General features: G+C 40.8%; 1 protein-coding gene across 7 annotated transcripts in view; it reads right to left on the bottom strand.

Moving 5' to 3' along the window:
- LOC146394152 (C-myc promoter-binding protein-like) overlaps positions 1-23,896 on the bottom strand; it is an 85,436-nt gene that overhangs the window by 48,405 nt on the left and 13,135 nt on the right. For all 7 annotated transcript variants that reach the window (XM_084910821.1, XM_084910983.1, XM_084910912.1 and 4 more), the window contains exons 2-5: positions 17,932-18,262; positions 11,544-11,790; positions 4,562-4,631; positions 2,625-2,794 (exon numbers count right to left, since the gene is read on the bottom strand). In XM_084910821.1, the coding sequence (XP_084766947.1) occupies positions 2,625-2,794; positions 4,562-4,631; positions 11,544-11,790; positions 17,932-18,242 (798 nt within the window). In that variant the 5' untranslated portion in view covers positions 18,243-18,262. The remainder of the gene's footprint in view (positions 1-2,624; positions 2,795-4,561; positions 4,632-11,543; positions 11,791-17,931; positions 18,263-23,896) is intronic.

Raw genomic sequence — 23,896 nt, 5'->3', positions numbered from 1 at the left:
GGCAAAACCTCAGTGTGATTCTCAGCACACTGGTATACCAGCTTAGCATGTGAGATAGTAAAAATTTTCCTAACATAATAATAATTTAAAAAAACCCACTTGAACAGTAATATCAACAGTTAAATTAGCCCACATCTTGTGCATCCTGTGAGTTGGCTGAGGCAACACCGCACAGGTCACTGATGAAACATACAGCATGGGAATTGAGTTAAGCAGCGGTAAAGACCTATTGCAGTGCTTTGCCTCGAGGTTTCTTAGCATAATGTAAACTGTAATGGATTTTCCGCAGTTTATTTCTTTTTAGGACATCCAGTACCAAAATGAATGAATGCTGGCTCCTGCCCACCAGATTCTACAGCCTTTTCAGGGCGCAACGACAATCTAAAATGTCCTCGCTGTCCAGAAACTTTCCAACTCTCAGGGTCTAACATGGTTGTAACTGTGACAGAGGTAAAGCACACCACACACACACCTGACCTGAACTAATAACATTAATAATACAAAAGAGTGGACAGGTTCTGTAGGGTCCTCTGAAGCATCAGCAGGCACAGAAACAGTCTGTGTGTAGCTGTTTAACTTCTACTGATCATTGAAATGCCAACAGTGGTTCAAACAAACAGCAGTTAGCTGAGCTTTATAAATCTCCTCTGCTTCCTGGAAATATGAGACCTTCCCACTTCATACACAGATCAAAGCTAACGGGCTTATCTGCTGTGTTGCCTGTTTGGGTCCGTTTTTCACATTTTCCTCTGAAAGGAACTCAGGCCTTTGTTTGCCAATGAGTGGGTGTGTTTGCTTCTATGTATACACTGTGGTCAAAAATGAAGCCTTTTTATTAAAAAGCACTGTGTTTCCATTCTATGTCTATGAATGAATTTCCTTCTTCCACCACAAAGTTTACGGTTTCATCCAGAAACAGGAAGCCAACTAGAAATAAAACTGGAGGTTTGACACCTTTTAACTGACAATAAAGTTACAAAAAAAGTAGCAGAGACTGTGGTTATGGCAATAAATATAGAATATTTAACTTAGGCGTGATTGCTCAGTTATCAATGGAGTCTGCAGACTGCCAGAGTCCAGCTGGGTCTTCCTCTGACCTTGGCTAGTAAATGACAAGGCAGCAAACACACTGTCCTCACCAAATATCCCCCTTAGAGTCAACCTTCCAAACACACACACGCACACACACAGAAACTTGACTCAGCAGCAGCAGACCGAGAAGGGTTTGGCACTGCCAGCTGCTGCTGACCTCTAACTGACCTTGTTCAGCAGAGCAAACAATTAAACAGTGGAAGGCTTTGGATGTTATTTGTTTTCAATCGTGATTGTTTTACCACATAATTCACTAATATGTGTCAATATGACACTAACCACAACTGGACGCCATTCCAAACCCAGAGATCAGCACAGCAGGCCAGAGCTTGTGTTTAGATTTGGAAACCAAGGATGTGCCTGTGTGCCTGTTTGAAACTGGAATTGTGCTCCTCTGCTGATGTGTCAGTGAACCTCTGCTGGGTTTGTTTGCATAAATTTACCCTTTCTTCTTTAATAAAGAATTCAAGATAGAAAAAAGCAAAGTTGGGCAACCATAAAAAGATGGCTTGTTGAGAAAAATGAGTTTCCTTTGGACTCCACAGTCCAAAAACATGCACGTTTTAGGATAACTGGTGACTGTAACTTGGCTGTCTGTCTCTATGTCTTAGCACTTGTAACCTCATCTATGGGGAATACTCTCCAATATAAGACTGCTGCAGCCCATTTTGAAATCTGAAAAGCCCCTCCAGTCAACCCAGGCCTTTAACTCTGATCATCACACAAGTCTATTGATTTCTTGATTACTAAGGTCTATCTTGGAAATTAAAACTGTCCCTCTTTTTGAAGTGTGCTAAGTATTTGGATATTTTACTAACTCCTCAACATATCAAACTGTACATATTGATGGATCAAAGTAAGTTTATATTACCCGCGTGAACAATGTTTACACTGCACAACACTATATTTTAGCCTTTATATAACTGGAATTGAAGGTAATAATGCCTCTGAAAGTGTGATATGATTTATGATGGGAAAATGCATGACTGGGATACTAAATATATCGGGTTACTGGTTTGATGTGCATATGTGTGAGAGAGCGACTCATTAAGAGAAACGGAGTCTGCATTGTTGTGCCCTGAGAAGCAAAAAAAATAGCTCCATAAAAAGACTACAAAAGGAACAACCTTGTCCTTACAGTAGTGTTCAGGCATTTACTCTTCTAGTGAGCTGGTAGATTCTTTTTTTTGGGGGGTGGGGGGGTGGGGGGGAGGCTGTTTTATTGTTGTGTTTTAATTCAAAGTTGCTGCCTTAAAATACAAAGCACTACATATGAGTTTATAAGGTTTTGGCAACATGCCTGACTTATTTTTACTTCTGGCATGCAGCACAATGTGGTTTTCTCGTGCCCTACTACAGTGTATGACTCTGTGGTCGTGTCAGCTGTACAGATGGCAGTTGAAGTCTGTTGATGAGGTCTAACAGTCAGTGGGAGGCTCTCAGATCCAATGCTGTTGCCAGAGAAGCTTGTAAGTCACCTGGATGAGTGAGAAATAAAGTAGTGTCGCCAAATGTCCATTCATTCATCTCACCTTCTCTCCAGAGGCTCCGGTGAGGACAAAGGTGGAAAAAACAGGGAGGGAGTATTTGGTGTTAGCTGGCCAGCACTCAATTGTGGCCCCCATGGGAAGGCAGAAGAGAGGAACAGACTCTGGCAGAGGGAATGACTCATAGTCCTCCTCTGGATATCTGCTGAATAAACCTAACAGAAGGAAAAAAAGAAACAAAAAAACCCCAAACAAACAACTGAGAACTCAATTTAGAGAGCAGCTGAGGGCAACAGCCCACTATGAATAACAATTACAAGCTAATGTGGATGCAAAATTGCCTTTCTAATAAGCTTAAAAGCAAACAAGTGCAATGTACTATAATCACAAAGATAATGTACAACTTTATCGAGGCAACGTGTCACTAGAAACGCCTGGCTTTGTAATAAGCAAACAGTCCTACATAATCGCGCATTCAGACAATTAGTTACTGTCAGTGGACACAAATGAAGAACAATGAAGTACTGATTTTACTTTGGCACTTACTTAACTCTGAGCTGCATCCAGCTTGATAAAGGATGATATGAACTAAGCGGTTACACAAAGAGCTTTACGATTTAAAGTTATGCCTTATTAGGAGTGTGGACACTTCTGCTAGTTCAAGTAAATGACACTGCAAACACTTGCCAGCTACTTACTAAACACTTGTGAAACTGTGACGAGTACGATACAAACTGGTAAAGTAAAAAGTTGTATTTTTAGAAACAATGGTTGTGGTGCTAAAGATAAACTTTTACTTTGAAAGCAAATGGCTTCCATTTGTTTGTGGTGTACTTTGCTAAGTCTCACCACAGCTTGGTGATGATCTTTAGCTTCATTTTTAGTCTCCTCCAACAAATAAAATATAGCCCTTTAGCTGTGGCTGATGAGAATGCTGAAATAAACAGCAAATGTGCCACAGGAGCCAAAAAATTTCTTGAAAATGGTTAATAAGCTCGGTTACACTGTAAAGTTTCACTGAATTATACAGGCAATCATTTTTTCTGTTAGTCTAATATATATATTAGATTACAAAACTTTAACACTAAACGCACTAAAAGGAGGAGGGCCTTAGCAGTTCCCTGTGCTAAATACCCTACTACATTAGACACTCTGACTAATGTCCTGCTCCACAGCTATAAGTGCTCCTTCACATGTCATTTCTACATGAAAACCAAACATCCACCGCAGAACAAACTTATCTTTGCTCACATATGGATTAAACCTGAAGCTTGTTGCTTGGTGGATTTCCTTCCTGGCTTGAAATGTTGAAAATAAGCATCATTTCTGTGAGCTGACTCATCCAAAGCATTAGATAATATCGCTTCACAGTCTGCTGCATATTCACAACACAACAAAACGTCAGCAAGTCTGAGACTCAGCCAAACCTGGCGACTCTGAGCCAATAGTGTTATCAGAAAATCTTATGTCAGTGTTTTTGAAACGGGGAAGACACACAGTATTTAATGTGGCATAATCACCACCTTACATGTAAATATATGCTAACCATTAACTCCCTAGCAGGGAATAATGTTGGCATGCAGAGGCTTATCACTTCACTTCAATTCTGAGGCATCAACATGTTTAAACAAGCCAAATTGCAAGCATTACTGTAGCAGAGTGCCCTCCTGCAGCCAGTGCACTCTGCAGAATACGCTTGTCTCGACATCACTACAACAACACACAGTTACAGCGAATATAGAAACAACCGATATGCAATAAACAGTTAGGACTTTGACAATTTATTATTCATAAAAGAGTGGGTAACTTTCTAAATGCATTGCAAAATCCACTCTGACTAGTCAAATTTTTCTCACCCACAATGCAAATAATTTGGCAGAAGAGAAAGCTACCTACAGACAACATACCATTTGATTTCTTAGAGGTTCACATCAGTATTTGGATCTGTGTGGACTGACAGTTATCAGATTAAAAAGGCTTACCTGCTTTGTACGCTATTGTGTTGGTTTTGGCCACAGACTTCTTGTAACACAGGTAGACTGAGGATCCCCACTGAAAACAAGAGCAGAAAACAGGTCATACTGTTATTGTCTGGGTCATCTTAGGGCCAATCAGGATCAAAACGCATCAAAATCTCATCTGGGCCCGCATTCCACTTAATCCTTTTCAGAACTGCAATTCTTTCAACTAACTAACAACAAGCACTATTTAAGTGTTTTTATTGTGCAGCACAGTATCAGCCTAGGATCTGTTCTCCGTACGTGGATAGCCATAAAGTCAAACTTACTCCCATCATGTTTATTAAATGTAAACAAGATTAAATAATGGACCTAAACGGCAGAAGTGGCAGCCAACCGTGGCTGCAGCATTCCTGAGGGAGGACCCTGTTGTGATTAGTGCACTGATAATACTAAACATTTTCAGAGGAGACATACTGTATTGTCTCCACCAGCAATGTTTTGACCCTTTAGACTCTTTACGTTTGGAGAGTTACTGCTTTAGTCAGGAGAAGATACAGCAGATACACTAAGTATTGAATATGACACCAATATTCAAAGTAAATATATTTCTAAAGGTGCTACTGACATGAATTTCTCACCAAATGTTGGTAACGACCCATTTAATCTACACATGCAAAAAAATCATAGTCATAGATCTCCATATATTAAGTCACATGTAATAACTAAAGGAATCTTTAGATTTATTTGCATAGATTTCTATTTATTTCCTAAAACGAATGGTCTTACTTTGCTGAAACCTTCAAAATGACTTTTTCTTGCAACAGCTTTTGTCCAGATTAGAGGTGGGGAAGAGAAAGCCGAAGCAAAATCTGAATAAAGAACATCATAAACTGTTGACCCTTACATTTAGGAGATCTGGGTGTTCTGTTACTCTGTGGGGGGCATTTCGCTTGTATGGTCTAGTTAATTTGTGTGCCTTTAATTTATGGGCTATAAACAGTGCTATCTGAACTCCAGGGGGGCACACCAATAAAACCACTGCACCTATAATAACCTATATAAGATAAGTCGCTATGCCTCGAAAGAACTAAGTGCAATTTCAGCACATCTATGTTCTTCCACTTCCACTACAAAGTTAGATGGTTAAAAATCTAACTTCAGTGTGGTATGGTAGGACATGGTTAATGTCTCTGAATCAATAGAGTCCTCAATGGACACATCTCTGGCTTTGATTACATTAACAGCTTAGTAGGACACTAATGGCTTGCAACACAATACTTCCTGGTGCAAAAATAAAGCTAAAAGAAAACCCATTAGGCCCTCATTCTGTGCAATATTCAGACTCTCCAAAACCATCCAGGGGCTAGTTCTGTCCAGCAGGCTGGGTATTTCACACCTCTGCCTTAGAGGTTTGGAAATTAGTTCTGAGTGATCACATCACTGGTCTTTATCACAACACTTACGGGAGATTTTCCACTTGTGTGTCACTGTGTTAGATATTGTGCTCCATCACCATTATGAGAACACCAAAGACAGTAATATCTCACTCTGACTCGGTTTCCCAGACAAGTGTCATTTGGAACAATGCTGAGTGTAGAACCGTGTGTAAAATAAGTGGTAGAGCAGGTCATCTACTGATTGGAAGGTTGGTGGTTCGATTCCTGGCTTCCCCTAGTCTGCATGTCAAATATCCTTGGGCAATATACTAACCCCAAATTGCTCTCCGATGCATCCATCGGAGTATGAGTGTGTGTGAATGTTAGTTAGAAAGCACCTACAAAAATTTGCTGGTGTGAATGGGTGAATGCACAAGTTGTGTAAAGCGCTTTGAGTGCTCAGAAGAGTAGAAAAGCGCTATATAAGAACCAGTCCATTTACCATTTAATAGCAGCTGATAACATCTGCCTGCCGATAAATCCGTCATGCTCTAAGTACTACGTACCATAAGTAAAGAATATCATCATTCATTGTTTTTCTTTAACTAAGGTCATTCTTGGGTAAATCCTAAAGGAATTAAATAAATAAAGTGCAATGCAAATTTTTTGTACTTTTGGGCATTTTGTATCAGTTATACTCCAATTAATTTAAAAGACCAAATATATTACATTTCTATACTTTTTAAATAAATATAAATATAAAATAAATAAATGTGAATATATAAGTCAAGCCAGACTCTTGTGAAACCATTAGCATGTGAAGAGAGGCAATGAAACATGAAAAGTTGTCCCTGTGAGAAAAAGCTGGATTCCGACACATAGTAGACACATAACTTAAGTAGAAGTATAAACACTTGTGTTAAAATACTATGGTAAAAGTTAAAGTACTGATTTGAAATTCTAGTAAATAATGTAATGAAAGTACAGCTCTAGTACTCAAAGTATAAGAGTAAAAAGTAGCTCTTTGAACGACATTTCTGCCAACGATTTTTATGTAAAATGGACTGAACTTCATGTCATATTAAAATAATAATATTTAAAAAAATATTGGTAAATGTGAATGCAAGCTGTATTTCCACTTAAATTCTAATTCTAATGAATGTGCTTAGCTTTAACATCTTTTATGCAGTACAAAAGCAGAGAAAATTGGAATTTAAAAAAGCTCTGGGTGACTTTGCCTCCAGATCTAAACAGAATAAGGTGTACAGTGAGGGATGAGGGAAGCAGGTGGGAGAACCCTTAACCCTTAGTGGTGGAGTGTGTGGAAAAGAATCACTTAGAAGTAACTCACAATAATTTGAGCACAAGCAGATTTTATGTCCAGGTTGTGATCAGCTGCACTATGCTGCTAGTCTTTGTGGATTTATCCAACTGAGTTCAACAAAATATAAGCAGATGCTACATGAGTTCATGTCACTCACCCTACATGGATACCTGCTAATACTTGTTGAGTTTTTAGTTAAAATGCATTTGAAAGTATCTGCCACTCAAAAAAAATACTTCTTTTGTGCTCACTCCTGTAGCATTAGCTGGATGGTAAAGTACAGTGACTACGACTTGCGGACATCTGCACCAAAAGTATGTTTCCAGATTTTTCCCTTCAACAAATGTTACATATAATAGTAACATATAGTATAGTACAACAAATGATGCATAAATTGGTTCATCTCTACCTGTGTGACAAGCACCATAATACACCAATAGGATTGTCTTCTAAGGTTTTTATTCCCTCCGTTTAGGCAAAAATTGGTTTGGTGATTAGTGATGGGAAATAATACCCACACACACAAAATGTCTTGAACCTAAGGTAGGAAGTCTTTTTGAAAACTAAGGAGTAGAAAGAAGAGATATTTGTGTTTAAAAGTGAGGGAGTATAAGTACAAACACTGTCAAAAAACAAACAAACGCTCAAGTAGATACAGATACCTAAAAATTCTATGTAAGAATCTTATTGTGGTGGAGGTGTGGTCCCTGGCTCGGCTGCAGGGGAGGAGTGGTGCAGTGAGCTCAACGGGGCGGTGCTGGGGAGGCAGGTGAGAACACAGCTGGTGGCGTTTGGTCTGATGACAGTTTCTTCCCCTTTTTAGTGAGACGGGAGAGGAGCGGAGGGGAGCTTTGGAACAGCTGAGACCTGAGCGGACCAGACTGTGAACTGTCACAATAAGCAAACCCATAAATAAACGTGACATCTCGCTACACCGATCTGTGTGTGTGTGAAGTGCATTTTACACTTATTAAGGTACAGCACCAAACTTAACTTTTTGTACTTTATTACTTCCTACCCCTGCTTCTGACAACTAAAACTAAGGATGCTTCCAAAGTTTAATAAAAATATTTAACAGGACATCACATTCTGCTTCAGGCACTAAAAGTCTATAGATTAATGAACTAGGAAATTTCAGGACACATGCAGCCACATACAGCACCTTGAAGGGGATTGCCTATTCTAAGAAATGCCAAATGTAGACTTCGCTGACACTGCAACGACTTTTACAGTAATTTAGTGTGTGTGTGTGTGTGTGTGTGTGTGTGTGTGTGTGTGTGTGTGTGTGTGTGTGTGTGTGTGTGTGTGTGTGTGACTGTGTGTGGTTGCATTGGTGGGTGAGAGAGAGAAGTAGAACAACATAAAAAGAATATGACAGGAAAGTGAACAGAGCATAAATACTGGGTGTGGAGAAACTGAAATGCAGACGCAGACAACATCTAGCTCAAGGGGCTTCAATATATGAAAAAAAATAAACTATATTAAGAAAACACACGCACACACAGCATTGAAAAAACCTTCATGAGGCATTTTATGATGGTTCTCCAAATGTACTAGCCAATTGGAGCACCTTACATGAAGGCAGAGAATTCTCTTCAAAATACTGAAATACACATTTAACTAGAAAAAAAAACAATAAACAGATGAGATGGCTTTCACTCCACAACATGTGTCAGCACAATAAAACCCCCCCACAAAGTTGACTTAAAAATTTTTATCACATGACAGTATGAGAAAAAAAAAAAGCTCAGAACCATCTTGTATTGCTGACAAGTTTCACACCAAAGCTTTAAGAGACTTAAAATGAGACAGCAGAGTGAAGTTGAGGATTCAAGACTTATGACTAAATGTCTTAGCATTTCAGGTGACGGCCTGACAGCACGAGCAACCATCTGCTGAATTCAAAATGGCATAGAGTACCTTCAGAAAGGGAAAAAAATCCACATTCAGTTGTTAAGAACTGTTTTGTTTTTTTTAATTACAAGTTATTCTGTTTTGAAGAATATGACATTATCTGCATCTGAAGGACAAAGGTCATTCTTTCGAGGATGCCAATGTTCACATTTTGGACAGAGAGGACAGATGGTTTGAAAGAGGAGTGAAAGAAGCCATCTATGTCCACTGTGAGCGACCATCTTTGAACAGAGGCGGGGGTTTACGACACCAACTCTCTGCCATCTATAATCCAGTTTTGAGATCCCTTCCCAGACGCCTTAACGCCCACTCACATCCTGGGCCATCTGACCTCAGGAATTCGCATGATAAGGTGGGGCCAGGTTTCACAATGAACACACCCGAAACTCTGGCTGATTGGGACCCACACCCAGTTTCACACCTTGGCTCAGGCGATTAGAGAACCATCAGGGGGTCCTTTTGTCCCTCTGTGGGGGGATACTCCCACTAGGTTTATATCTGGGACTCTCCACCATTTGACCTTAGAACTGAAGAAGCTTCTCGGATGAGAGGTGAAACGTCTTCAAGTAACTTAAAGAAGTCCAGACGCTTTTCTTTGCAAGCTCCTTTGACTACGATGACCTGGATGACTGAGAACCTTCACAGACATGACATTATTGGGTTTACCCAGTTGCTCTCGACCTGCACCTATCATCTAATTTTCCTGTTTTTAAAAATCCAACAATACCATCAACATTTGCATTGGCATATTTAGACTAAAATGGCTCATTCCCATTCAAATATTTGGTTTATACTTTTAACTTGTGTTTGCTTCCAGTTTACACTTTCTGTATCTTACCCTCTTTATGCTGATGTCATTCGTTCTGTCAGGTCTTTAGAACTAATCTTCCTCCTCAATAGCTGAGGTCTGTGGTTTTGAGTGTGTGTTGCTATTTTTATTTGTGTGCAACTTGTACATAAAGTTCAAAATGTTTGTTACACTTTAGTATTTGTGTCTTTAGCACAAAAATGAAAGATGCTACATCTCAAGAAGATTTCCTTCATATATAAATAAATGGCCTGTAATGAGTGCACTGAATAATCCTGTTGCTTTAACCAACTGGCTTCTTTACTCTAAAGAACTAAAGAAATCAGTGATGTTAGGGCTGGGCGATATGGCCTAAAATTCATATCGCGATATAATTTGAAGCATGTGCGGTAACGATATATATCGCGATATATTCTTTTCTTCTGTATAACGTATTTTCCACACTATAAGGCACACTTAAAATTCTTTAATTTTCTCAAAAATCGAGAGTGTGCCTTATGTATGAATTCTGGTTGTGCTTACTGACCTCGAACGGATTTTGGCGTGCAGAAATCGGTTAAAAAATGTTTTAGTACAACTTTGATAAGCCGCACTGCTTGATGGATTGTCAGAGCATTACGGCTGCCGTAGTGAGGAGCTTCGCGGCGTAATCTGGGTCCAAAACTCCATCCATTCAGGTCCCAAAGTCAAAGGCTAAGGGTTAAAAACGGTCTAAATTATTTCATCTTTAATTAAATCATCAGCGTTGCTGCTTTATCGGGTGTAACAATTAAGTTTTACATCCATGCATCCATGAAAACAGAATTTATTAAATTTAACAGGAAGTTAGCTCGCTAGTTTCCACCTAAACATTTCATACCATGTTCTGACTGAGAGATTTTTGAAACTAATTAAAACGTACAGCTCTGCTACCACTTCCAACATAAATGAAGACAGAAAACTAAACAGCAGTGACTTTGTAGGGTTACTGAAGTTGGACTACCTGGTATATAATGTTGTGCTACGTGATTGCTAGCGACACAGCTATGTTAGCATAACATTAACACAGTGAAGCTGGAGGATGAACACCAACTTTTTTTCCACTCGATAAAAGTTAACGTGAGGGATTCTGGTGGTCAGGGACAAATGCAATCGCATAGCAGGATGCTATACATGGGCCAAACTTCAGTCAGGAGAACAACTGAGATTATTCATCCACAATACGGGGTTAGTTATTAATATACTGCAACAACATGGGAATAGAGCAGCTGCGAGAGAATTCAACATTAATGAATCAATGTTACTGAAGTGGAGGAAGCGCAGTTTTAGGCTTTCCCCATATTTCAAAAGTGCTTCATCTCTTTGCTATGACTGTCGCCCGGCATAATTTGCAGATGATAATGGTTGTAGCTGCTGCAATGCTTTCGACCAAAACAGACGCAGCTTGATGACATCATCAACATGCGCTATCGCGATAGAGCGGTATAGTCAAAATCTCTATCGTTGGCCAAATTTGTATCGTTTATATCGTATATCGTTTATATCACCCACCCCTGAGTGATGTATTCCTCTATTCCTCACCAGTTTCCTCCCCTCCCTTACCATGCTGCTGTTGAGATTCTTATCCACCTTGCAGAAAGTGTGTGGTGGGGTCTCCCCTTTGCTCGGGATGATGATGCAGACGTCTGTGACGGCCAAGGCGGCGTGCGGCTGGCTCTCGGGAGCCCGGCGGTAGGTGATGTAGATGCGTTGGGAGGAATTACCACTGATGTTGGCTGGGCGACCAGAAGGTGTGGTTTGGATAAGGTGGCAGCCCTGCTTCAGACGCTCCTTCCACTCATACAGCACACTACAGGAGGAAGCACAGCAATGTGGTCAACCACATAAACTGCCACATCGGGGTGTAGTTATTAGTGTGATTGCCATGCACAATTGATTGCTGGGCTACTCAGCTGGAGCAAGTCCTACGCTAGTGCAGAATTCAATGGCTGGCACAATGAAATTGATTAGTCTGCTCTGTATTATCTTATCCAAAGCAGCATTTGATGGAATTCATGAAAAACAAATAGACATTTATAAGCATTCAAAGTGGCAAATTCAAGCTCAGAACCACCTCCATTACTTTGGCCACAATAACGCATGTTGCAAAGGAGGAAAAAGTCTGGACACTATCTGGCTCCAATTTAATAATGGAATTCTTGCCAGCCACAGTCTTGTTGAGCAGACATCCTTTTCCAGTCCAAATAAGACATTAGTTTACTAACATCTATTTCTTTAAAAGAACAGACAAAAAAAGGGCCACATATCACAGTTGTTTGTCCAACACTGTACAACTACACTGTATATGCAAGGAGGAAGATTATAAATCACATTAGAAAATGATTGACTGATTGACAATGACTAAAAATACTGATGACCACCAGTGCTACCCCACCTTGATCTTGAGTTGAAGACTCACTGAGATTCCAACCTCTCTAAGATTTTTAGTAAATGTGCCTATGGTATCGATTTGACGGTCCTACTTCGCCTCGTTCAGGAGTTATCGCATTTACAAACTTGTAACAAACTCGTGTCCAGGCAGCCCACCCACCCCTGGTATTGTCTAATGATATACTAAAACAGATCAAAAACGACACTATAGATCTCACTGAGAAACAGCATACGGCCCAATTAATACAGACAATATAGAATTTGCAATAAACATTACCTGTGACTAAATGGTAAATGGCCTGTATTTGTATAGCGCTTTACACTACATTCAGTCATCCACCCATTCATTCACACACTGGTGATGGCAAGCTACATTGTAGCCACAGCTGTCCTGGGGCGCACTGACAGAGGCAGAGGGGAAAAAGCATTACAGATTCAATCTCTTCCATCACTCACAGGAGGTAATCAGTATGGAAGCATTTTAGTTTCTTTCTAACACATATTAATTACAGCTGCTGGTCAAAGACTGTCAGCTTGGCAGCAGTGTTGCTAGTTAGCTTTCACATCAGGCAACAGTAACACGCCAGCTCACATAAACAGACATCACAAGATCCTAATGTAGCCAAGTGAGCTGAGGCTGCATTCAAACCCAAACTGACAACAGTCTCTGCTTGTGGTGAAGCTAAGCAAGAAAAAAACCCAAAAAACAGAAAAACAACAAAACATTCCAACTTTGCTGTAGATGACACTGTATTTAGAAGCAGCACAAATTTAGCACCAGTGTTTATTCCAATGCAACCCTGTCTATTTACTGATTCCTTCTTATGTGCGAACTCTGCTTTCAGCTGGAACACTTTGACTTAAATGCACATTTGGTAATGAAAAGATATCAAATCAGTATTCGGTTTTTCTGCTTTTAATTGAAAATCTTATTTTTTAAGCAGAATTTTAACTCCTATTCGCTTGTACTTATCAGCTGAATTTGCCTTTGACTGACTTTGAGATTTGTGATAGTCTTCACACATGTATATACACACAGCTTACAGTATACTGACACATATATTGAGCCTGTACTGCACAAGAGGACCCTTGTACAAACCACTTAGCGGACAAGTACTGAGAGATACGCAACAGTGGCAGTAATTTTAAACACTCCTCTTGGTATTTCCATTATGCACTTATCCTCCATTACTGTTTCAAGTGAACTCAACAGGCATTTTGTGGCACTGTCTGAAAGCTGGAAAGAGAAGAGAATGTAAAGTAGTCGACCGAGAGATTTTTATAGTTTCTTTCTTTTTGGTTCCTGCGTGGATTGCTGTGGTAGCAAAGTGACCGACTTTGCTCTGCACGTCTTTCTGTGCTGTTCATATGTGTATATATTTGTATTGACATCAGTCAATACAAATATATGTAATACACTCTTAAAAAATGGCTCAATAAAATATGTATTTATAAAACAAATATTCCCAGGGTAGGGTTACCTGGGCCCTGCCCTGGAGCCAGACCTGTGGAGGGTGCCCAAGGGTGAGCGCCTGATGGTCGGACCTTATGCCATAGGGCAGAGTCTGGCGCAGCCTTAAGAAGGGGCGTGTAGGGACATTCTAACTGTATCATCAAATCTGCAGCTGTGTGTTCTGGACACTGAGGTAAAGAGAGAGGCTGAGTTGCCACCAGGTGGTGAGTTGGATCAGGTGGTGAGGCAGCATGCTAGACAGACCTGCATGTCAAAACATATAATAGGATGCTGCGCTGGGACTGCCTGAGAGAGGCCCCGGTCCGCAAGATCTTCAACTCCCACCTCTGGCAGAGCTTTGACAGCATTCCAAGGGAGACTGGGCACATTGAGTCCAAATGGACCATGTTCAGTACCTCAGCAGTCGCAAGGTGATCAGTGCCTGTTGTGGTGATAAAACGCAAACCAGATTCTAGATACCGCAGGTGAAGGGAGCCATCAGACTGAGGGAGTCCTATCGAGCTTGGTTAGCCTGTGGGACTTCAGAGACAGCCTATAGATACCGACAGGCCAGGTGGAACACAGCTCAGGCAGTGGCTGAAGCAGAAAGGAGGGATGAGTTCGGAGAGACCATGGAAAAAGACTTTTGGACTGCCTTGAAGAGCTTCTAGGAAAACCGTCAGGCGACGGTAGATGTTGTAAGGCTGTCTTGGTTGACACGTCTCTACAATGTTTCATGGAGAGCAGGGGCAGTACCTTTGGATTGGTAGACCAGGGCAGTGGTTCCCATCTTCAAGAAGGGGGACTGGTGGGTGTGCTCCAACTATAGGGAGATCACTGCAGCTGCAGTGAAGTGGATACTGTACCGGTCCATCATGGTGAAGAGAGAACTGAGCATAAAAACAAAGCTCTCGATTTGCCAGTCAATCTAAGTCCCTACCCTCTCCTACGGTCACAAGCTTTGGGTGGTGACCGAAAGAAGTAGTGGGTGGGGAGTTCGTCCATCCAAGAGGGGCTCAGAGTACAGCTGCTACTCCTCCCCGTCAAAAGGAGCCAGTGGAAGCTATTCAGGCTTCTAACAAGGATGCCTCCTGGGTGAGGTGTGAGGGGCATGTCCCACTGGGAGGAGGACCCAGGACACACTGGAGAGATTATATCTCTCAGCTGGCCTGGGAGTGCTTTGGTATTCCCCTGGACAAGCTGGAGGAGGTGGTTGGGGAGAGGGAGGTCTGGGCTTCTCTGCTTAGGCAACTGCCCCCATGACCCAGCCCTGGATAAGCAGAAGAAAATGGATGGAACGATGAAGCTCCGTATGTTCCCTTTTTAATCCTCATTATAGACCTTTTTCAGGGCACACATTGTGAGCACTGTTTAAAGTACTGTTTATTGTAGTCAATAATATTAACAATTACATTTATTCAGGAGAGAACGATCCAAGGCGTGGTATTATATGTGATGGTTACTGAAGAGAGATTGCATAATTAATGAATAATAGTTAACAGTTCTACCTGTGGCTTTCCTGCTGTCATGAGTCAAAATGTGTGCGTTGAAAAACTTAAATTGCCACACATACACAACACTTTCTCCATTTGCAGACAGTGCCAGCAAAAAATATAATGTTTGAGTAAAACTGCCTACACCTGTTCACCCACATAAGCCCTCAGTAACCATTAGTGTTGCCAGTGTCTGGGAAGTGCAGCCCCTTTGGGCTTTCAGCACACAAAAGCTGCTGATATTGTCTGAGCACATTCTTTGTCAGTGCCTGATAAGCACTGCACTGTGTAGTGTCAGAGGCCAGTGAGAGCCTCCTTAGCATCATCACCGCTAGTATGGGAGTGCTCAGCAAACAGTATTGAATTCACACAGCTGAAAAGATGCTGCTGAAGAGGACACCTCTAACGGTGCTTCGCTTCCACTTTTCTGTTGGTAAAATCACAATGGCTGGAAGCAACTACTGTGGAAAACTGCTACAAAGGAGGATTCCAGGGCAGAGCAGAGCATTTTCTGACGTGAGAGCACTTCAGCTTTTTGGGCTGCTTTTCACAGCTGGTAGAAAGCTGCCAGTCACAGGAAGAACAACCACAATGTTTCCTGATAACAGCAACTGATCTTAAATAGGGCTTCTCCAGAAAGTTTGTTAACTGTGAAATGAGGGGAAATTAGTTTTTGTTTCAGCAAGAGCCAGCTTCAACTCTGGGCCAGTTACCAGGGTAACAGACTCCATGAAGCTAAACTGCACACTGGCAGGTTTTTAATTTTTTGTTGTTGAACTAGGACTCCTCTCATGCTTAGCCTAAAGTACCTGCCTGGCTGCGTCAATGCATATCATCATTCATTCAGTGGATACCAAAGCAAATATGGCAATACATCAATTAGCAGTTTTAAGTTGGTTTTTTTCCTAGGATGACTTCCAGTTAAACATTAATCACTCTGTGCTCAAAGAACAAGGACAAAAATGTTTTTATAAGCTGTTTTTTATAAAGCTCTGTGACTGTAAAGACAATAAGGCAGCTGTCAGGTTGTCAGCCAGTTCCTCTGCACTCAGATCAATATCAATTACAACATATGGTGGTGACTATATGAATATATCCAGGTGAGGATTATTGCGGTGTAGCTGAAACAACTTAAAGATTCTTAAACTGGACTAACAATGTAGTTTAAAGGGAGATTTTGAATTCAGGGTTCAGGCAGTCCGAATGTGTTCAAACAGCATTTAATGCTGAAATATTTACACACCTCATAAATAGAATCATTAAATGTTGCCATGCAAGATTTGTGAGTCCAAAAGGACATTTAAAAGTTAAAAGAGGGTGTGAAAAACTAAATGTAGTAGGATTCCAGCTTTTTTTTTTAATCTAACTGGGTAAATGATAATTGATTGGAGCAAAGAAAATAGAATCATTTTAACTTATTTTATATTTCCCTGCTGATTTTTAAGATAAATGTCACTGCTTCACACTGACATGCATTCATAACTGGAATGGATGAAAAATGGACTGTTTCTTTTATATCGCTTTTTTTAAATCTAATCCAAGGATCATCTCTGCTCATCATTTATGCATTGCCACAGTACTGTAGGCCAATTCCCCTTTTTTCCACACAGAGAGTTAACATACATAGCCAACTTATCCCTGGTCATGATCAGACTCAGAGTTTCTCATAAAAGAGTGAATCAACTCGAGTTCAGAGTTGAAATCAAATTTGCTAAATTTGCTTCCTGGAATGGTTCCAACGAGTAAGATGAATAATAAATGAGATTGTGTACTGCATATGTAAACAACAGCACTGCATGTCTTGGGCAGGCTTGGAGTCAGCACATCATTACAGTCATTCATCCGAGGTGTTTAGAAAATTCTGTCAAGCTGGTGAATTTAATGAGTATCTAAATCCTAGCAAAAGTGACTCAATTTACATTTTCATAAATTTATTCTAATGTTCACAAAGCACGTGCTGTTATTTCAAAAGAGAAGTGTAAACACTTTCCCATTTGTCTTTTTCACCTTCTTTCTGCCGCAGAATTCAACTCTCTTTTTTTTTAATGTACAGATATTTATGTCTCCCAGAGGATGAACTGGATCTCTTTATTTTACATGTATTTATATAATCTGTCCCACTTGGTTTTTGCAGCCTATTCCAGTTTTCCTGACAAGGTGACACTTTTCCATACTTCAGTGGTAATATGAATTGCTTCCAGACTGGATCCTCCCATCCCTAGCTTTATCATCATCATCATCATCATCATCATAAATTCCTTTCTGATTTTGCATTTTGATGGCAAAGTAAAATTGACATCTGAGCATTTACAAAAGCATTTGCAGGCAGGTTAATTCTTGGCCTACACAAGAAGAGAAATACTTTAATGAACACCTCCACTGAAAAGCTTTAGTCTCGGACTAGCCCAAATCCACGTTTGGGACACCAAGCTTTAACCTGCTATGCATCAGCATGTAAATGTAGTCCCTGGCAATGTTAGCAAGCTCACTTAAACAGCCAAATACAGACTCAAAGTGGTGTTAGCCTGGCTATAGAAAAGGTTTTGGAAATAAAGACAATGTTGTGCTTTGCCTTGTTTAATTACAAACAAGGCAACCTCTTTTGGTTACTTACCCCAAGTCGGTTAGCGGTGGCTTGTCACGACCTCGTCTGTAGCACAATAAGATCTGCGGCGCCATGAGGGCGCCGTTGTTAAGATCAGCTGATTGGCCTGTCGGTGTTGTTTCTATGCATGTGAACCCTGGCGGCACCTCCTCCCCCACTGAGCGGATCACCACTGCCACATCTGTGATGGGTGCCTTAGGCTTGGCTGTCTTGTGGCAGACATCATCAAAGTGGATCTCCTGGTCCAACGGCTTGGACGGGTCCGTCAGACCAGCCACCACAAAGTAGTCGGCTACACGAGGGCCTTTGTCCTCCATCATTTCCCATCCCCGCCAACTACCTTCAGAGGGAAAAAGAAAGAGAGGGGTCACAGAGAAAGAGAGAGAGAGAGAGACAGACCAGGAGATTAATTTTCGTTGTGGTTGCAGGTACAGACGGTTCTTGTGTCCTTGCTCTGGCTTTAAAATGAAAAAAAAAATCTGACAGCCATAAATCTTTCTAAAGGGAGGCCAGTAGAAGGGCAAATGGAAAGAGAGGGCAAAAATGTGGGGAAGAGAGGCTATATAATGAAGCAGCCATTTAGAGCTTGGGTAGTTAGCTGACAGTCTTTGGCCAGGTCACGTAATCAGCGGAAGGTTCAGCGTCCCAGCTCAAGGACACACGTGGATGTGATGAGGGCATAACATTTTTGGTCTTGAGGTTTTTCAACCTTACTCTAATTCTAAAGAGTGAAATTCTGGCTAGCTACACAGACCTGAGTGTGCATTTTGAACAGGGAGCAGTGAGGTGTTTCTTCACACATTCCACCTTAATTAAAGACTGCCCCCACGTATAAACCTGAGCTTACAAGCTTTGTGATATTACAGAGCCTATTAAGCCTGTGTGATAAAAGCCAAACAGTAGTTTTCTTAATCTAGCCCAGAAGGGCATGCTCAGACATCATCTACATTTACTGAAGCAGCACAGTCTCAAAGGGACAATGATATGGTTATATAAACTAAAGAAATGCCTTTTTTTAGAGATAAAGAAAACATCCTCTGCAATTGACAAATTACAGAATTGCACATGTTTACCAGCATACAAACCTCAACCTGCCTCTGTCATGAGCGGTCATGAGGTTAACTGAACTTCAGGTAAGAAGTTATGACCTGCAGTCTATCTGGGTCAGATATAAACCAAGTTTAGGTGTAGTTTATTTTCATTGTGCTGAGTTTTTACAGTCAGTTACAATAACTCGTACTGCGTACTAGCTAGCATGATGGAGTTTCTATACAGCTGGGCGGGTGCTATGATGTTACTGATAGTGAACTTTATTTTATTCATGAGGTTAGTTATTAGAGTTGCCAATTGGAAAAAAACGGAATCGTCCCGTATTCAGTGAAAATATTACGCGTTTCGTATTGAGCTGAAAAGGAACACAGTTTGTCCCATACTTCAGCTAGAATGAAAAAAGACACAAAGCTGGAGTTATTCGGTGTCTTTACGCTACACAGCTGTTTCTTCTTCTCTCTTATCTCCCCTCCCTTTCCTGTTGCTACTTCAATCATGCAACGGATCAATGATCAGCTGATCGGCGTTTCTGACGCAAGTCTCTCTTGTTTGTTTATGCCCACTTTGCGCCAGAAAGAGGAAACCATGTTGTTGCGCTAAACAACAGCAGCATCTTTAAGATTGATCAGCTTTTGTTAGAATTTATTTAATATTAATTTCTAGTATCAGCTGATGTTTGCTGGAGCCACAGCTGTAAAAGCTGCTGGTCATGATACCGGTTTGGATATCTGGTGAGAGGGAAACATGAAGATGAAACCAGGAGATGTCCTTACTGAATCATCAGAGCTGAACAGGTGATGGAGAAACAGGTTTACCTTTTAGGTGACATGAATGAGTTGAAGGGAAGTTATGAACTTTTTCTGAGAGACAAATAACACCAGGATCCTTTTTTATGCAGCTGACAGCTGCTAACTGTGCAGGGGCAGCTGCCAGGGGGCCAGGTAGGGCATTAACAGGGAAATGGGGGCACAAAGAAATACTTTTCTTTCTTATTCTCATTTAAAATGTCTCGCTTTTAATAAATAATTATCTGAATCTTACAACCAAAGTTTGTATCTGACATAAAATGTATAGAAATCATACATATACCAACAAGACAGTGTACATCACTGTCACAACAGTGTTTGTTTTCATTCAAAGACTTTATGGCTTTTCCTATAATACCTGGTGGGCCGGTCTCTAGTCAAAATGCTCGGGCCGATTTTTTGTCCCAGTACAGCTCTGGGCACAACACGCAATGAGTTAATCTGAGAGGCCAGCGGTGCACATCGCAAATTCGCTTGCATAGACACATTAGTTTGCCGCTTCTTAATGACGGTATGTGAGCTAACAACCCCAACTACCAGATTTAACTTGTAATTGGCTAAAAATAACTTAGCCTACCGGTGAGAGCGACATTGCTAGCTGGCAGTTATTTCAAGCAATGTTGAAATTTCCACATTCCGGCACTTCAAATGCTCCGCTCAGCGCAGCATCAGCACAGCGGAAATTCATGGATACATCTGAAGACTCGAGGCAGAATTCACAATGCGTTTTCGGGACTTTCAGGTGTATGGACCAATGTTTTCTTTTCTGATCAAACCAAAAGCTTTAATGAGCAGCTGGATTTGTCTCGCATTAACTGGCTGGACACAGAGGACATCGAAATGCAGCTGATTGAACTGAAAATTTTGACTCTGTTGGGGTCAAAGTTTGCAAAACTACGAACGCAGCTGGAATCCATAGCTATGCGTGTTCATGGAGCTTGCATTTTCACTTGCTGGACATCACTACCTGACAAGTTTAACGGTCTTCAGAACATTGCAGAGGCCCTATTGACAGTATTTGGCTCTAGATATCTGTGCTCGCAGATTTTCTCTCACATGAGTGTCCTCAGGTCCTCAGTCTGAATGCTGGACACTCAGAGACCTGTGTCTCTGAGTGGGAGACCAGAGATCACATTAACATGTGTATCGCTGTATTAACAAACATGCCATATTGGCCCAGTTTATTTTTCTTATCATTGTTGTGAGGAGACCATAAATAGCATTTGCATTTTTTGTTGTACAGTTCATTTGCTGTTATGGAGTTCTTGTTATGGATAAAAAAGTGTATTTTTTTGTTTCAAAATAGCTGAAAATTATTCGCTGATAGCTGCCAACATCTGCAAACAAATACAATTCTATAAAGTTGTTCTATGTAGTGTTAATATAGAGCGTTATAAAATTTATTGCAAATGCAGTCATATGGCACATTGACTTCTGAGGAAATTTTAGATGACGTTTATTCAGCTGTGTAAAAACTATCACTTTAATCTCAGCCAAACCGCTTTACTCAGGAACAAATAAAATACTGAAAAAAGCCAAACAATAACATTTTTAAGTTATCTAAGTGACTTATATATCATGTTTAACCTGAGTAGCGAAAGACGGTGGTGGGTTTCAAAACCATTTGCCGGGAGTCCGGTGTTCTCACCGGCTCTAGTGAGCCTTGAACCCCGGCTAGCTGTCGAGCTGGTGGGTAACAGACGTTTTGCACATATGTGGTGTCTTGATAAACTGAGCAGATATTTGAAGTTTACACAGCTACATTCTCGCCTGAAAATATGTTAAACGTTTATTTTGTGACCCAGAAAGAATAATAAGAGTAATATTAAAACTAACTAGCAGCCACCATTGTTGTAAACTGAGCAAGGCCGTGCTATGAATTCTGGGATAGGTTGGGCCACGAAGTATACACCCGACCCATTCAAATCTGGGGAAATGAAGGGCGCATTTGTGGGCCGCATTTGTCGAATTTGGACAGTCTTTGTCGTGTCGCTGTAACGTAATCGGCCTACAAATGCGGGCACAGGAGGATGTGGTTCCTGAATTTGGACACAGATATGATACCATGTCACTACCCGATCCGTACCGGAAACCTGATCGGTACCACGCATGCGCAAATCTTACGTCACTTCCTCTCGTTGCCAACATTGCGACAGTTAATGTATTTGAGTGACACGGTTAGCGCCCAGTTAGCTCATAGCATTTCTCAACAGCTCTGCCTCCTTTTCAACTGCCCGGGACATTTAATGGATAATCTGTATACAAACAAATTCATGCTTTTCTCCTCAACAGAGTGCGTCCCCCGATTGAACAACAGCGCCGTAAAATAAGAAGAATGGCACCTAATTACAGACTTAATAATACTGACTTAGTAATATGTCACGTTAAGATTCATCAGCCAGATTAAGTGTTTACTGACAACTGACAGTGATAGCGGACATCATCATCACTATTCCAACGATCCTCTCCACACAGACAAGCATAAACACACTCGACTATCACTAAATCAAATTTAACATGCATTTGTAATGACGCTAGTTCATTTTACAATAGGGCTCATTCGCTCGGTCAGCAGGTGGCGGTATCCTCATACACTGGGGAGTAAACTGCCATAAAACGAAACAGAAGAAGAAGAATAAATCTGCACATGCGCGGTACGGACCGGATAGACCCGATTTGTATGGTCACTTTTCACTGTAATTAGCAAATAACGCCAGAAAATTTTTTAAATCCAACTGTATTAAGATGTCAAATTTGCCAGCTTCTTTATTCCCTTTTTAACTTTTAACTGCTTTATAGTTAAAAGGTGCTTTTATATATGTAAAAATGCTAACAGGAACAGCTGCCTAGTAAGATCCATTATCTAACTTAATGGTTGCAGCTATTGTCAAAAGAAAAATAATCCTGGTGCTTACAAACACAGTGTTTTAACTCACACCCAGGGAACTGCTGTTGTTAATATACTAGTGAGAATTATAACAATTACATTAGACAGATTTTTCGGTAGCCTTGGACTGTGGCTATGTAGTCTCAGCCTGCCTCGCTAGCACAAGCCCATCTCTGCAGGTCAATGTGAAACAATGCCTTTACCGGCAGTCTCACTCTTCCCCTGGTAAGTTGTGAAAAGCCACAAAAACAGACTTGGTTCAAGACATCTGTAATCAGGAGGTGAGAGAACTGTGAGCAGATACAGTTTTTTGTAAGGTTTTCATATAAGACCTATTTTTGCACAGTTGGCCAACATTTCTGTAAAAGAAAAAAGAAAAAAGATTCCCTTAGCTGGCAACACAATCAGGGACTATTTCTCACCCAGTTGCATCTCATTGCAACCAGATTGTGTAATCCAAGAGTTTTGCTCAATTTAATTGTGAATAATTCAACTGGACAAGGCCTGTGATTCCAACCATATGCAGTAAGAGGGTGTGGGAAGGGAGGTTTAATTAGCAGGGTGTGTCAGCTTGTATAAATGCATTGGCTCAGGGGAAAAGGTGAAAAAGCTGCCAGCTCTAGTCTATGTGATGCTACGTGAGCAAGACTCCAGCTGCCACTAAAACTACATAAAGCAGTGCGAGGGACTGTTCTTATTCACCTCATCATGCAAGAACAGTGTAAGTTGAGAAGAGATTAAAGTGATAAAATCTTTCCCTATTCTGGCCTCACTGACTCCTCTTACATCTGCGCAAAACATTTCTTTGTGACGCATGACACTGTACTGACAGAAAAGAACCACAGACATAAAAAACAACTACATCTTTTTTTTTTCTTTTAATATTAAATGATTTGGAGTAAAGTTTGGAGAGTGGAAGCAGATGGAGCAGGACTTTTTAACCTAATGAGTAGTTCTAACTTAGGTTTAGCTGTTATGGGCACAACATTTGGTAGAGAAAGCTGGGTGTTTATTGGCATCATGTAATGATCTTTGTAGGGGCAATGAGCAAAGCTTATATGCAAACAAAGGCCGATGTGAGATTTTTTTTTTGGTCGTCCCTTCCAGCTATTGACAGATGGCGAGAAAATGCTGTGTTCACTGTGTTCTAGTTCTTACACTCGAATTACAAAATGCATCATACCTCCTTGTTTTCTCACTGTGGGAAACAAATGAGAAGGCTGCCACAGCG

Source organism: Perissodus microlepis, chromosome 1 (genome assembly GCF_051167445.1).
Source record: "Perissodus microlepis isolate ML-2025 ecotype Zambia chromosome 1, ASM5116744v1, whole genome shotgun sequence".
Lineage (NCBI taxonomy): Eukaryota > Metazoa > Chordata > Actinopteri > Cichliformes > Cichlidae > Perissodus > Perissodus microlepis.
Note: the sequence above shows the minus strand (reverse complement) of the source record. Positions and strands in the feature narration are given on the sequence as shown.